This window comes from Panthera pardus, unplaced genomic scaffold (genome assembly GCF_024362965.1).
Source record: "Panthera pardus isolate Hobbes unplaced genomic scaffold, ASM2436296v1 HiC_scaffold_11, whole genome shotgun sequence".
NCBI lineage: Eukaryota > Metazoa > Chordata > Mammalia > Carnivora > Felidae > Panthera > Panthera pardus.
Window position 1 is genome coordinate 54,142,781 of NW_026526666.1, and position 15,826 is coordinate 54,158,606.

General features: G+C 42.4%; 1 protein-coding gene across 2 annotated transcripts in view; it reads right to left on the reverse strand.

Moving 5' to 3' along the window:
* Positions 1 to 15,826, reverse strand: part of ROR1 (receptor tyrosine kinase like orphan receptor 1) — a 402,963-nt gene that overhangs the window by 38,792 nt on the left and 348,345 nt on the right. For both annotated transcript variants that reach the window (XM_019449026.2, XM_053894422.1), the window contains exon 5: positions 4 to 131. In XM_019449026.2, the coding sequence (XP_019304571.2) occupies positions 4 to 131 (128 nt within the window). The remainder of the gene's footprint in view (positions 1 to 3; positions 132 to 15,826) is intronic.

Here is a 15,826-nt window from a genome sequence, read left to right on the forward strand (position 1 = left end):
TACCTGTGATCTGATTTTCTATTTCCCCTTGCATGTGCAAAGACTCCATATAGACAGTGCGGTTGCCAATAAATCTTGCACATGCAATCCCTCTGTATGGCTGACAGAATCCATCTTCTTCATACTCATCTCTAAAACCAGAGCACAAGCATTAGCTGGTGCAATATATCCACATTCAGTCGGCTCTGACTGTGCAATGCGCTAAACGGTCGCTAGGGGGAGAAGCTGGGCACATTATCCCAAAGACTGGGCCGAGGAGTCAGGCTCGGCCTCAGTTCCATCCATCACTTCAAACATCTGCTGGTCACGTTGGTCAAGTTTCCTTCACCCCCAGAAAATCATTCTAAGCACAAAAATCATCCTTAAATATGGGAGAAAGCACTTATTTTCGCAGCTGGTGGTGGGCTGGAAGATGATGTAGTTATAAAAGTAAAGAGGAAATGAGTTGGAAATCTGGGCACATGTTCTACAGTTTTTTGTTTTTTAAGCACAGATTATTTCTGCGTCATTTGCTACAAAGGCGTGGGTGCATTATCCACAAGACCCACTCCAACTGATGTGTCAATTAGGAGGCTCCGTGGGGTGAGAAGCTGGGTGCAGCTGGAAAGAAACCAGAGGGCAGTGCAGTTATGTGGCTCCTCACTGCTTAAGACCCATTATCTCTACCCTGCAGAGAGAGGTCCAGGCAAACTGTGGATCGCACAATTTCAAGAGTCACTAAATCCCAGGAAATCTAAAGAAAATGGCAATGGAAATCTTGCTTTCATGATTCCCTGAAGACTTTTAAAACAATCTTAAAGTTTTAAAACATTTTTTCAAGTTTATTTATTTATCTTGAGCAAAAGAGAGAGACAGTGGGGGAAGGGCAGAGAGGGGGAGCGAGAGAATCCCAAGCAGGCTCTGCACCCACCACGCAGAGCCCAGTGTGGGGCTCGAACCCACAAACTGTGAGATCATGACCTGAGCCTAAACCAAGAGTCGGCCGCTTACCCGACTGAGCCAACCAGGCCCCAATCTTAAAAAACGTTGTTACCTCAAAATTATGATAATAAAAAGGTAGGGGGAGTAGATCTTATTCTGGAGACAAAGGGTAATGTGGCTAGTGACAGTCCCAGATAATGTGGTTAGTGACAGTGTGGCAAATGGCTAGAGAGCTAAGGCTAGAAAGTAGGACCCAAGATGGCAAATTCAGCCTGAAAGGAGAGAGGCCATAATATCCTACAAGGGCCTGCGATAAACACAAGACAACAGAGTACAGAATAGCCAGCTGCTTCTCAAAAGCAGACCACGGCCAAACAAAAGGCCACCTGCTAGGCTTCTGGGCTGACTTCCACCCTGGATGCTCCTCTTCTGTTAACCTGGCTGGAACCAATACACTGAATGAAAATATTTTTCCTCTTTGGTTTCGTCTAAGTTAAAGTACTATAGACCAAAGTCAGGAGAGTGAAATTGTCTCCCGGGGCTTAACATTGCATGTCCTTAGAATCTCTCTGAGTCCTCTGAGCTAGGGTTTTCTTATCTATAAGAAGATAATAATTGACCTCTCAACCCTAGGAGTGAAAGTCATGAGGATCCTATCAAATGTAAAGGCTTTTAAAAAGTGCTATTCAGAGGTCACACATGCTTATTATTGAAGTATTTATGATTACCAAGGAAGACAGTTATTTAAAGGACAATTATTTACTAAGCTCCTACGTTGTAAAATCGACTGTAGTCAGCCTTGTGGCGCTAGACTTCGCCGCTTGGGGGTTCAGTGTGGGAGTCTAGAAAGCCTGCTCTAACAGGAAACCAGGTGAAAAAAATCTGATAAAGCTGGTCATTAAAAGCCCAGTTTCCAGTGGCTCTCTACTCCCTGTTCACTCTAACAGTCATTTTGAAAGTGGAGATGGAGAAAGTATCTTCATTTTAGTTCCCAAAACAGTTTGTATTGCAAAGCTCTTAAAAACTTAACCTTCAAGTACACATACAAATGGATACATCATATACCTGACTTGAAGACATTGAAATTTTAATGTTGCAAAATCCTGCAAGCACTCCACATGTTTACTTTCATAAATCCTAGAGTAATGTTGAAGCCTTTTGGCTTAAATTTTACTTGGGTTGTAAAATTAACCCCGCTTTTATTGGGTAACTAATACCATAAACCTATGGGGAGAAAGAAGTTTCTCGATGACCTAGCCTTGGATCTTGGAAACCAAAGCACTGAGACCAGAATGCACTTCCACACCACCCCCTGCTATGATGATGATGCTTTTCTATCCTTAGGCATTAGCAGAGCCCTGGACTTTTAAAGTGTCATTATGAGAACACGTCTTCCTCCCCCACGTTAAACTCTCAAGGCCTCAATTTATATCTCTTGGGAGGACAAAACCCTGGAATTACCCCCAGATATAAATCCCCAACCTACTGGGAGTTCCCATATTTTATGTGTGAGGCTTAGGCTAAACTTCTTACCACCTTTCCAGTTCAAGACTCTAAAAAGACTCTTTGAATACTTTTTTTTTTTTTAATAATAAAATGGAATGCAATTCCTTGGCTGCATATTTCTTATCAAGGGCTTAGAGCTGCAGGTGTAGTGAATTTTTGACTGCACCCAGAATTCCTGATATTCTGACCGGTCTCTTAGAAACAGATATGAAGAGCAAAACAAAACAAACAAACAAACAAAAACCCAGTATGTAATGTCATCTGCTAGGGAGTAGTTCTCAGCCCTGGCTGCTGGGAAGAATCTCCTCAGAAAGCTTTCAAAAATACCAACGCCTAAGCCCCACCTCAGACCTATTAAATCATACTCTCTGGGGATGCAGCGTAGTACGCATGCTTTTAAAAAAGCTCTCAGGTGATTTGAATGTGGTTGAGAGCCACAGAACTAGAAAAACAAACCTCTATTAAGTGTCTGCCACTCTGTGCTGGGTACTATGCTAAGTGCTTTCTTCCAAGTAGCTCCTTATGTGGTATCATTATCCTTATCTTACAGAGGGAGAGATTCAAGTTCACAGGAGTCACTGGCTCAAATTCACAAAGCCAGTTATTGGTGCAGAAACGATTTAAACTTACAGAGCAAGCTCAAGCCATGACACCGTGTTGTTCGATCTATAATGATGTTCTGCTTTTCAATACTACTTTTACTTACATCAGCCTAATTATAAATAAGAGACGTTAAAATGAGCCTTTATTCTGTGCCAGAAACTGTGAAGTTTCACTGGCATATAGAATTGATATTAAGTCACTTAATCCTGACAACGATCTTATAAAAAAGGTGAAGGTGTGATCATGCCCACTTCACAGATGAGAAAACTGAGGGTCAGAAAGAGCGAAGACCTGGTCTAAATTTACACAGCAAGCAGAAGAGCTAGATTTGCCCCAAACTCGTGCTTGCAACCATAGGATACAGCTTTCCTCTGAACAGTTTGATTATAAAAGTTTTTGCACTGCTTACAAGGGCTTTCTGCTGTGAAGATGTTTTGGTGTCTGCTGAGGTGGCAAAAAGGCTTTCTTTTAAACATAGAGTCACAGTCACCTTTCCTGCTTTCCAAAGAGGGGAACCAATGCTCCTCCAACATTCATGAAAAGCTCTCTGCTTTTCATCAGCTCTCTGCTTTTCTCCAGCTCACACGTCTTTCATCATTAATGTCCTCCATGCTTAGCAAATTAAAAACATGGAGCACAAAGCAGCAAAAGTGCAAGGGCACTTGCAATGAGTGTGCCTGAGACTTCTTTCTGCACAGAAGAAGAGTGCATTGTGACAGGGAAAATGGAATTTTGCACAAGTGCCACCTACCTCACCATGATGTCAAGATGCAGGGGAGCTTTGTGATGGGGACTCAAGTTTCTCATAAAGGTAATTTAGTTATCACATTGCCAACCCCTGTAGCCTTCTAAGTTCACTGTGATAGGGAAGAGCAGACCCAGTTTGCCTTCCATCTCCAGGGTCTCCCCAAGGGGCCTATGAAGGATGATGGTCATATAGGGCTAAAAGTGACCACGACCAATATGGCAAAAGTAGGGGTATCCATCCAGGACCCACTGGAAACCCAGGAAAGGGAAATGCTACCACTGCAAGTGACAACCCAAGGGCGCTTTACAGCTTTAGAAGTTTCTGGCCCAATTTCTCAGGCCAGCGACCAAAGCAGAGAACTCTAAAGGTAGAAAAAGCACGTTGTATGATATGGGGCATTTGGAGACTCTCTGTAGTTTGGGGAGCAGAGAGAAGGAAAGGGGGAGAAAGGATTGGTGGTAGATGGGGTAGGGGGACTGAAAAGATGCAGAATACCCCAAACTGATGTCCAAATGGAGTTGTGCCAATATTGGACTATGAGAGGCCCATGAGTGCTCTTCTCAGAGCTTCTAGGGAGGGCAGCGTCAAGGCTCTCAGAAGGCTGCCTCAATTTAAGGGACACAAGAGGACAAACTCAGTGGTTGTCCTACACCTATGATTTAAAAAGAAACCCTGAAATATGACTGCAAAACCTGACAAAATTCAAATGAAGTCTGTAGATTAATTTGTGTCATACCAACAATAATTTCTTACTTTTGATGATCGCACTATGTTTATGCAAGACGTCAACATTAGGGGGAATGAGATGAAGGACATATGGAAACTCTCTGTACTATTTTAGCAACTTTTCTTAAATAAAAAATATTCCAAAATAAAAAGTAAAAAAAAAAAAATCTTACAGGATGGGAGGGGTGGGAACCTTACTGTGTGTAGACAGAACTGGAGATGTGGTGGGGTGAGGAGTTTAGGAAGGCCATCAGATGAGCTCATTGAATCTTTTTAAAAAATTTTTTTAATGTTTATTCATTTTTGAGAGACAGAGACAGAGCATGAGTGGGGGAGGGGCAGAGAGAGAGGGAGACACAAAATCCAAAGCAGGCTCCAGGTTCTGACCTGTCAGCACAGAGCCCGACACAGGGCTCGGACTCACGACGCGAGATCATGACCAGAGCCGAGGTCGGACACCCAACTGACTGAGCCACCCAGGCGCCCCATCGTTTAATCTTTATACTAACCTTATATCATGCCTTCTGGGTCTATCCCTGGGTAGCTGAATTCCCATCACTAAAAATTCACTTACTTGCGTGATGCTTGGCCTACTTCTAAATTCCAATGCTTCCAGGAGAGATGACCTATTTGGTCAGGAAGCCCTTAGTGTAGACTGATATTTGCTAGCTGTTGTGGGCACTTCCTGCAGCCTAGCAAGGAAGGCTGGGGCAACCAATGAGAGGTCCATGTGTGGAAGACGAAGGCAATCTTCCCTGACTTTACACTTAGATCTGGGCCTAGCTTCATGCCAGCATGATGGAGAAGACAGGCTGGGGATGGAGGGTGTGGGACTCATCAGTACAGGGCATCTCTGTCCTCTGGTTCATTATTCACTTTGTCACACAGTGATCTTTTCAAACATAGAACCAATCAGGTCATTTCTTGACTAAAATTCTAGTTTCCCACTCACTTCAGTTTCCTGACTGCAACACGCAAGGCCCTTCATAATCTAGTTGCTCCCTAGTTTTTCAGTCTCGCTCCTGCTAGTCAACCTATGAACCTGATGATATTTGTCACATCAATGACTTTGCTAGTCTCAAAACAGGGAAGGCAATTTGCTATTCCTCTGGCTTGGCTTATTCTCTTCCTGAGGCCTGGAATGCCTTCTACCCTCTTTTCATCTTGTGAATGCCTTCTTGTCTTCAAGATCCAGATGCTAAATACCCCCATGAAAATGAGTCACTGACCATCCCCCCACCACCCCAGCCAGTGTCTTTATCACACCCCTCCCACACACCTCTGACTCCACATTATGTCTGTCTGTTTAGTGTCCACGACTCTAAGGCAAAGACCATGTCTGATTCAGCTTCCCTCCTTGAGGCCCCTGGCATAGCATACACCTCAGGAAACACTTGCTGAATGAGGCAGAGGCTGCTGCTAAGAACTGTCCTCCTCCAGATCTTCAGAAGTAGAAAAAAAGGCCTGTTGCCTGACCATCAACCACTGAAACAGATGTAATAGATATGGGGCTGTCCCAGGCTGGCCCAGTGACATGCCCGAGGCACCCTCCAACCTGGGAGCCACTTTCTTCTTTATCAGATTTTACACAGCAGCATGGGCAGGCCTAATAGACTTTTTGATGAGTTAGGCCCTAAATGGTTCCATTTTGGAGTAATAAGACCAGTTAAAATGCATGTCTCTCCTTAGTGGGAAGAGAATGGACGTAAAGGTATCTTGCTAACTATAAAATCTTACTCAGGGAGCCTGGGTGGCTCAGTGGGTTAAGCATCCAACTCTTGATTTCAGCTCAGGTCATGATCTCATGGTTTGTGAGTTGGAGCCCTGTATCAGACTCTGCACTGACAGTGCAGAGCCTACTTGGGATTCTCTGTCTTCTTCTCTCTCTGCCCCTTCTCCACTCTCACTCTCTCTCTCTCAAAATAAATAAATAAACTTAAAAAAGATCTTACTCAAATAAAAAAATAGTAAGCAGGTATTCAAACAAATACCAATATACAAATGTTCACAGCAGCACTATTTATAATAGCCAAAAAGTGGAAACAACCCCAAATGCTCATCCCCAGGTGCAGGGATAGACAAAATGTGAGTAGATACATGCAAGAGATTATCATTCAGCTATAAAAAAAGGAATGAAGAACTGAGACATGCTACAATGTGGAAGAATCCTAAAAGCATTACGCTAAGTGAGATAAGCCAGACATGAAAGGCCACATATTTTACGATCCCATTTATATGAAATGTCCAGAATACATAAATTCATAGAGACAGAAAGCAGAATGGTGGTTCCTACGTGGGGAGGGAGCAATAGGGAGTAACTACTTAATAGGTATGGAGTTTTATTTTGCTATGAGGAAAATACATATTTTTTTTAATTTGAGAGAGAGAGGGGGGGAGAGAGAGAGAGAGGGAATGAGTGGGGGAGAGGGACAGAGGGAGAGAAAGAAAATCTCAAGCAGGCTCCACACTCACCTCAGAACCCAATACAGAGCTAAATCCCATGACCCTGAGATCATGACCTGAGCCGAATTCAAGAGTCCGAGGCTCAACTGACTGAGCCACCCAGGCACCCTGATATGATGAAAATATTATGATACTAGATAAGCAGTAGCAGTTACACAACATTGTGAAGGTGCTAATGAAGGTGCCAATGGCTCATTTTAAAATGGTTAATTTTAGGGGGGCCTGGGTGGCTCAGTCAGTTGAGTGTCTGACTTCAGCTCAGGTCATGGTACCGAGGTTCATGGCTTCAAGCCCTGTGTTGGGCTCTGTGCTGACAGCTGAGAGCCTGGAGTCTGCTTCAGAGTCTGTGTCTCCCTCTCTCTCTCTCTCTGCCCCTCCCCCACTCGTGCTCTGTCTCTGTCTCTCTCACTCAAAAATAAATGAACATTTAAAAAAAGGTTAATTTTAAGGATATGTGAATTTCACCTCAATTAAAAAAATTGTTTATATATATCCAAGGGACAAGGTTGAGGCACCTTGGGAGCGGGCCAATGGCTGGAATTTCAAGCTTCAGTTCTGGGGAGAAGTTTTGCAGACCGGCTTTGCACGTCGCTTCCAAGCAGACTAATCTGCTGTAAGCACTGGCAGTTTACACAGCATCAGCAGGTTTCTTTGTTCTGATTCTCATGGCTCTTCAACTGGAATGCCAAGAGGGTGGCCCACAAGCCTGCAGCCTCATGTATACAGACCGCAGTGAATGAAATAATCCAACACTTTTGAATATACCCCACTCAGTCCCTCTTAAGAGCTCCATTTTGAGCCATGAAGAAGAAATCACATCAAGCTGCCGGTCCTCAAAACTCTGAATTTTCGTTTGAAGGAAAGCTATCACACAGCTCCAAGTAGTCCTGGCTGTATTATAGTATCCCCAGGTGTGCTCCAGTGAGCAGTGTAGCAAAGTGTGCGTTATTTTCTCTCGTTTGGGTACTAATTTCTTTTTTTTCCCTCCATCTATCTAGTATCAAAACATTTTCATCATTGCAAAAATAAATCTCCATACTCATTTAGTAGTTACTCCCTATGTCTCCCTCTCCCCAGCTCCTGGTAACCATCAATCTGCTTTCTGTCTCTATGAAATTACCTATTCTGGAGAAGCAAAAATAATTTACCAGTGCCTGCCCCAAAGACCGTCAAGGCCATAGGTAGCTGGAAAGTATCCCTTATAAAATTTGTAAATCAGGGCACATATTAGCTACTCAGTTAAAGCATAGCCATGGCAGATCCACACATCATGCCCCTCAGGCCCAGCTCTAATAACTGGGTACAAAGCTTCCCATCTCAGAAATAGGGTACTCCCTTGGGGGGTACAGTCACATCTCTTAAAGGTGAAAATCCACTGTCATTTATTTAAAAGGGGGAGGAATACATATACAATTAAGAATCCAAGTAAAGAATACAAAATGATTCTAATATGGATAAATGATCAGAGACACGGAAACTTTAAGAATGAATTAGAATCTGATGTGGTCTAAAAGTTATACCTCTTCAAAAATACTTCCTTCTGTTTCCTTAGAAGCCTGGGCCATGAAGCGTCCTTGGTTAACTGCAAACCAGGAGGTAGGAAAATAATTTAATTTTTATTAGTTATATCTACCCATCCTCAGAGGAGGGGCATCAGGACAAACACAGGTAGAGACATGGAACGAGTTGGTGGGAATGAAGGAGAGAAAGTGAGAGTCTTGGAAAGGGAGCTGTCTGGAGAGCCAAGAGTAGACTTTACCTCAGGCTGGCTGTGACTGAGATTACAGGTTAAATATGTGATTCCAAACTTAATTTAGATACTATGTTCTCTAAAGACCAACCTGTAAGTGGTCATCAAAGAGGGTAATGCGTTAACAGAGTTGACCTTTAAGGTCAGCTTTGAAAGCAAACCAGCCAATCCAGACCCATCAACCCAGAGGGGCCACGACTCACAGAGAGGACCTCAATCTAGAAGGCTGAGAACTCACCTAACTCTTAACATCCCTTCTTCTCTCCCTGGAACACCTCTGTGAGCACAAGAAATTCTGAGGTGACTGTGTTGGGTATCCTGTGCTGTTTCCCACACCTGGACACCAACAATTGTTAACACTAATTTCCTCACCAAGCGTCCCTCACTCTTTCTCACACCACTTTTCGGCTTTAAAAAATTAAATTTTAAAAGTTCTTTTTTTCTTGGCCATGAACCATTAAAACAAACAGATGAATAATGTTCTGTCATAGTTTCCAGAGCAGCACATAATAGTTCCTTGTGTCCAACTTAGAAATGGGAAGGTATTGGCTTTGCTTCATAGTGATGTTTGAAAATGCAAGGGTTGCATTTCACTTTGGAAAAGGAGCAGAATTACCCAGGCTTATATCTCACAAATGTAATGTGAGGGAAAATTATGCATGTAATATATTGTATTCCTATTTAAACACACATTTGAAATGATAGGACTGCCCTGTTACCTATTTGTAAGGATATAAAGATCACTAATAAAAAGAATGAGTGATTTTTGCCCTCTCCTATTTACTGAGGCTTTTGTGGTAGGTTAGACTGGGGTGTTTTTACTTTTCCTCCTGTGAAGGGTCTACTTTGCCCCTAACCTTAGGCTGGAGCTGTGAATGCATCGGTGGGACTTGGAGCCCCCAGTTCAGCCCCCATCCACTCCCCCCAAGTTCTCATTAGAAACTCTTTGGATGTTCTTTGGCAGTTCTCCAAATATCAGGCCCTCAAATAACCCCTAAATTTGCCCATTGAGAATAAAAGGAGTTTAGAATAATATGAAATTCACACATACCAATCTGGTCAGATTTTCTACCACAAATGTTATTAAGATTGCTTTGATTTGTTTTTCACTTTCCTTTTATGCCTTTGGCCATGGATTGAAAAAAGAAGAGGTCTGTGGAAAGAGTGGTAAAGGGAATTTAGGGACTGCTTAGAAGGGTTTAATTTCATATTGCTACTCAGAAGTGGGGTGAAACCCAATCCCCAGTTCTTGCTGTTCTGTTTCCGCTCAGCTTTGTTTCCTATCCCTTCTGTGGATGGCAGTTATGGAAGACTACCAGCCTCCATAAAAAGCAATGGTGGGTTTAATGCTGCCCCCAACCCCCAACCCCCAACCCCCAACCCAAAATAAGGCAATCAGAGGTGCCCATATCAGGTCTAGAATCTTACACATTAAAAATATTGTAGTAGAGGCAGAAATTCATGTTAAAATAAGGATTGATTTTTGATGCACCAAATGGGAATATAGTTATTAGACAAGCGGTATCCATTAGACTATATATAGGTCTCTGGAAAAGAATTGTTAAATCCAATGGGTTATTCAAGGAGGAATGTGGAATAGGGATGGAATTTGTGTGGGGGGGAGGGGCACTCATATTTTTGGCATTCCAGATACCAACAATATAATCCCTGTTCACTAGGATTCTACAATCTAGTAGAAGAGAAATTTAAGTGTGATAAATACAGTCTCTGTTCCCCTTTCCTTCCTTCCTCCTGTTCTCTTTCCATTCCTCCTCCTTTTCAACCAACAAGTTTGTTGAAGTGCTGAGTTAAGAACCAAAGAAGGGGCATTCAATTAAGACTCTACCTTCTGGAGGTGATAGCTTAAAAGATGAATAATTAAACAAATCATGGATTAAATACAATTGGCCCTTGAACAACACAGGGGCTGGGGAGTTGAAAATCTGTATATAACTTTTGATTCCCCCAAAACTTAACTACTAATAGCCTACTGTTGACCAGAAACCTCACTGATAACATAAACAGTGAATTAACACATATTTTATATGTTATAGGTGTTATATATTATATTTTTATAATAAAGTAAGCTGGAGAAAACATTATTAAGAAAATCATAATGAAGAGAAAATACATTTATAGTAGTGTACTATATTTATTGAAAATAACATGCCTAGAAGTGGCCCACAGTACAAACCTGCATTGTTCAAGGGTCAACTGTGGTAGGCTAGCCGAGGTAAGTGTAGTCAGAGGCAGAGTACAGCTAAATGGGAATAATAGGACATGAGAGGCAGGATGAGTCCAAGGGTCAGGTCTTAACCTGTGGAGTCTGGGCAAGTAAAGAGGTTCATCATTCCATTACCTTCTCTGTGCACTCAAATCTTGGATTTTATCTTGAAAACAAAGGGACACCACCAAGTGATGTGATTAGTAACAGTGTGGCAATGAAGGGACTGGAGTTCTAAGGTTGCAGATTATTGTCTAAGATTGTAGACTCAGCTTGAAAGGACAGGAGCCGTAACCTCCTACAAGGACCTGCAATAAACCCAAGACACAGAGTACAGAACATCCAGCTGTTTTGATGGAAAGAGCTGAGCCTGCATCAGAAGTGGCAGAAAATGATACAAGACTGCTGGAAGAGTTGGTGTGATAGGAAACTATGAACTCAGGCAGGTGCCATGCCTGTAGCTGTCCCCTGGGCTTACCAACTCATGGAGTCATTCAGTTGGAATGGGACTTTGTAGGCCTCTGGTCGACCCTTTCTAAAGTTGAAAGAACCAAGAGTAAGTGGCTGTGTGAGTTGACCAAGTTCACCAAGTAGTTAGACAGAGTGCAGTGTAGTAGAAAGGGCAGGGCTTTGGGGACCCACAAAATACTGGGTTCAATCCTAACAGCTTCAGCTAGCTGTGTGTGGCCTTGGGCTAGGTATGAAATCTCTCTGAGCTTCTGTCTCCATATCTATTAAGCTGACATATTAAATAAGGTAACGTATACAAAGTATCTACTTATAGATAGTTGCTTATAAAGTATAATAAGGTCCCTTTCTATTTTACTTATTCTAGAAATATGTACTGATTTGCTCACTATATACCAGGCACTGTTCTAAACACTGGAGAGAAGAAAGCAGACAAAACTTCCCACCCATGTCATGCTTACATTGACTTAGATTTCTAGCTGGAAGTTCTTTATCCGATTCCTTTTTAATAATTTGTATCTTTCATTTCCTTCTCATTGTACCAAAGATTAATCATGTGTAAGATTATGTATGTGTCTGAATTCTGTGGACATGTTGGGGGCAGAAGTAAGTATGGCCTATGAAGTCAAAGAGGACTTAGGGAAGAGAAGTTTGATTAAACTGCCACTCCTGCCTGCACTTCGCCTGACCCCTAAACTGCCTCCCATCCTGTTACAGTGGATGGGCCCTCTGAGCTCCATTCTAAGTCCCAACCATTGGCTTGCATGGGTGGATCTCATCCCTTCTCACCTACTCATGGGCATGGTTCTGGCAATTGTTCCTTTTCTCTGTTTGTCACCATTTCTCCCCATCTCTATTGGACCATTCCCATGAATACACCAATGTGCTATAATATCTCCCATTTTTAAAGCAAATTCTTTTTAGACTGTGTTCTGCTCAGCTGCCTCCACATTTTTCTGCTCCCTTTTATAATAATATTTCTCTCAACGGAGATACCTGCAACTGTTTCCCCCAGTTCTTCCATTTGCTCTTGGATCTACCCTTTGCCTTGCCGTTCCACTGAAAGAGGTCTTGTCAAGGTCAACAACCTCCATGTTACTAAAATCCAACAGTAAACTTCCAGTCTTTATTGACCTAGCAGCAGCATTTCACACGGCTCATCACTCCTTGAAACACTTTCCTTCACTTGACTTCCAGAACAAGGTTCTCTCTTGGTTTTCCTCTTCTCTGCCTGTGCCTTCTTAGTCGACTTCACTAGCTCAAGATTCCATTCAACTGAGAGCCCTAGGCTCAGTTCTCAGACCTCTTCCTTCTACTGTCACTCCCTACCTGATCTTCCCATCTCCTACCTTTAAATGACCATTTCTGTGCTGATGAATCCCAAATTCATATCTCTAGCTAAGAATACTCTCTGAACTTCAGCCTCCATATCTCCACTTGGGTATCTAAAAAGGATTCAAACTCTGCATGTCTAAAATTAGACTCTTTATTTTCCTCAAAGACCATTCTTGCGTTCTTTCTACATCCCAGTAAATAATAATTCCTTCTTCCCAACTGGTCACAGCAAAACCTTTTGAGTTCTCCTTGACTCTACACTTTCCTCATAATCCTTATCCAGACCATCAGCTCATGTTTTCACTTCCTTCAAATTTTATCCCAAACTCATCTTTACTGTTACTCTCTGGTTCAGGCCACTATTACCTCCACATGATCTTTTCTAACAGCCTCACAACTAGTCTTTCTATTCATATTCTTGGCCGATTCTCCACATGGCAGGTGGAGGGAATCCTTGTAGGACATAACCCAATTAATTTCCTTCCTCTGCTTCAACTCCTCCAATGGCTTCCCTTCTCACGTTAAGTAAAACTGGAGTCATTACAACATCCCTACATAGTCTTCTGCTACCCCCACCATTTCTCTGACCTCATGCCTATCACATCCCCTCTTGTCCTTACCTAAATGATTATTACCCGTTGCACTTAGTATCATCAGATATATGCTATACTAAACATTTTTGTTTATTGTTTATATACAAACTTTGTGAGGATAGGAACTTTGCTTGGTCACTGCTATGTCCCTATTGTGCCTAGAAAAGTGTCAAGTTGTTGACAAATTAAAAAAAAAAAAATTTAACGAGTGAATTAAATCTCCCTCACTTTTAATTTTAACTTCTGGGTGGTGGCTGCAAAGAGGGAACCTGAGTTCATCTAACAACATGAAATTTACAGCCAGTTTTTCTATTTTCCCTGTCAGGCCACTCAGCCTCTCCATGAATTTAGTTCTGCTGAATAGAAGGAACAAAGAAGACAAGAAGATGAAAAGGGGCAGCCTTTAAGAGTAGCAACATTCTAACTTGAAAACTAAATTGGCTTCCAAAGCGCTTCTTGAATTTGAGCCCCCTCCTCCCTCCTGGCTCAGGTGCCCACCACCCCTCAGCTGACTCACCACCACAGTCCCCTGACTGGGATGTCAGCCTCCAGTCTTCTACTCTTCCCGTCCACCCTCTATGAGGCTGCCAAAGGGTCATGTAAAATGGAAATCTGTGTCATCTCTGCGGCTGACACTCTCCATAAACCACATTGCCATCCTCAGGTACACAATAGATATTTGTCACTTCAATGAATATAGGATGAGAAAGCCACAAACAAACTTCTTAGCTAGTCCAGTTTTTAAGTAACAATGTTTTTTTCCCCTTTCTTTATTTCTCCCACCTGCTTTCACAAGTTATTAAGATTCTTCTCTGAGTTCAATGATATTCTCAGCTTTGAGGTAGATTTAAAAAAATAACCTCTTGCCCAAAGCCTTAGGAGTCACTCCAAGTTTCCTGTTGTTTCCACTATGAGGAATACTATAAAGCTAATAAAAATATACATGGGAATATACACACATACAATTTAGTGGAAAAGACAAAACACATCTGCACAGACAATGCTGCTGTATAAAATGGCTATATGTACAGAGACAAGGAAGGAATTTAGATGGAAATAGGTCTTGATTTTATTGGTCCACATGTCCTCCAAACTGTCCCAATGCTTAATAACAATACAGTAGTTAGATTAACATATTGAGAAAACAAGCTTGAGGAAGGGTGCTCACTTGTGTCACGTGCTGCTTAGAGTCAGCAGAAAGGAGAGAATTTTTTAAGCAGTAGTTGGAGAAGGTTTTCTGGAGAAGAAGAGGGTGGAAGAGGTAAGGGAGATATTTAAAGCCAGACAGAAAGAGATGAACAAAAAAGGTCCGTCCTGGCAGTCTGGCTTCATACGAGCCCTCTCTATCCAGCAAGGACTGTTCCCACCTCCTAGATATTGACAGGAAAAATGTGGGGCAAGTAACATTTCAAGTTTCTCTAGGGCATTACCTAACAGGCAGGATGCTGGGACTGATCTTGGCATTGCTGAGTGGAAAAGTCACTGGGCTGGAAATCAGAAGGCCAGGGTCCTTGGTCCTGATTTGTCTGCCAACAAACTTTATTTCCATATAACCTTGGATAGGTCACTTACCCTCTTTTGTCCTCAGTTACTCCATTTGTGTAATATACAAGTTGAACTATATGATATATTCTTTCCAATTCTAACCTTTTATGGTTACTCTAGTTTAAGCTTTCATAGTGTCCCACTAAGATGGTTGAAGTCTCCTCCTATCTAGTGTTGCTACCTCCATTCTTGACCCTGTAGATTGAACTTTCATGCTGTCACAGAATGAGCAACCTAATAGATCAGATCATCTCTTGCTAACAACTGCAGTGACTCTCCACTGCATAAAGTCCACTCACTGGTGGCAGTCCTAGCATGTTAACAGGGATCATGAGGCCCTGACAGGCTGGCCCCATCAGCCTCTTCAGCTCCGTCTCCTGTCACTGCCTTCTTTGGAACTCTAGGCCCAGTGGTAAAGAAGAGCTCATAGTTTCTGAATATACTACACGGTTACAGACATTTGTGCGTTGGCTATTTCCTTCCAAGAAACCCATTCTCACCTTTCTTCACCTGGCTCATGTTCCAGGTCAGTCTTACCATCTTTAATATTCTTTCCCCAAACCACCCCCCCTCCACCGGTTAGCCCATGAGCAGATATGCTTTCTCTAGCATCCTATACTTACTTTATTCTACTGTTATTAATATTGATATGCTTGTTCCTCTACCAGGCAGAATGTTCCTGAAGCACAGCAGCCATTCCTATTTTTGTAGTCTCAACACATCCTCAATCTCACTCCCAGCAGAGCCCAGTACATGCAACACCATTTGTAGAAGGCATCCAGTAAGTGTCTATGAAACTGCACTCTATACTTCTCAGCTATAGCTACATAGACTTCCTCCAGACTCAAACACCATCGGCCTTTGGCAAGCCCATGTTTGAATACAATCCCAAAGATGGACCAAGGCAGGTTGCATCCCTATTGCTTTAGAGCACTTAGCTAACT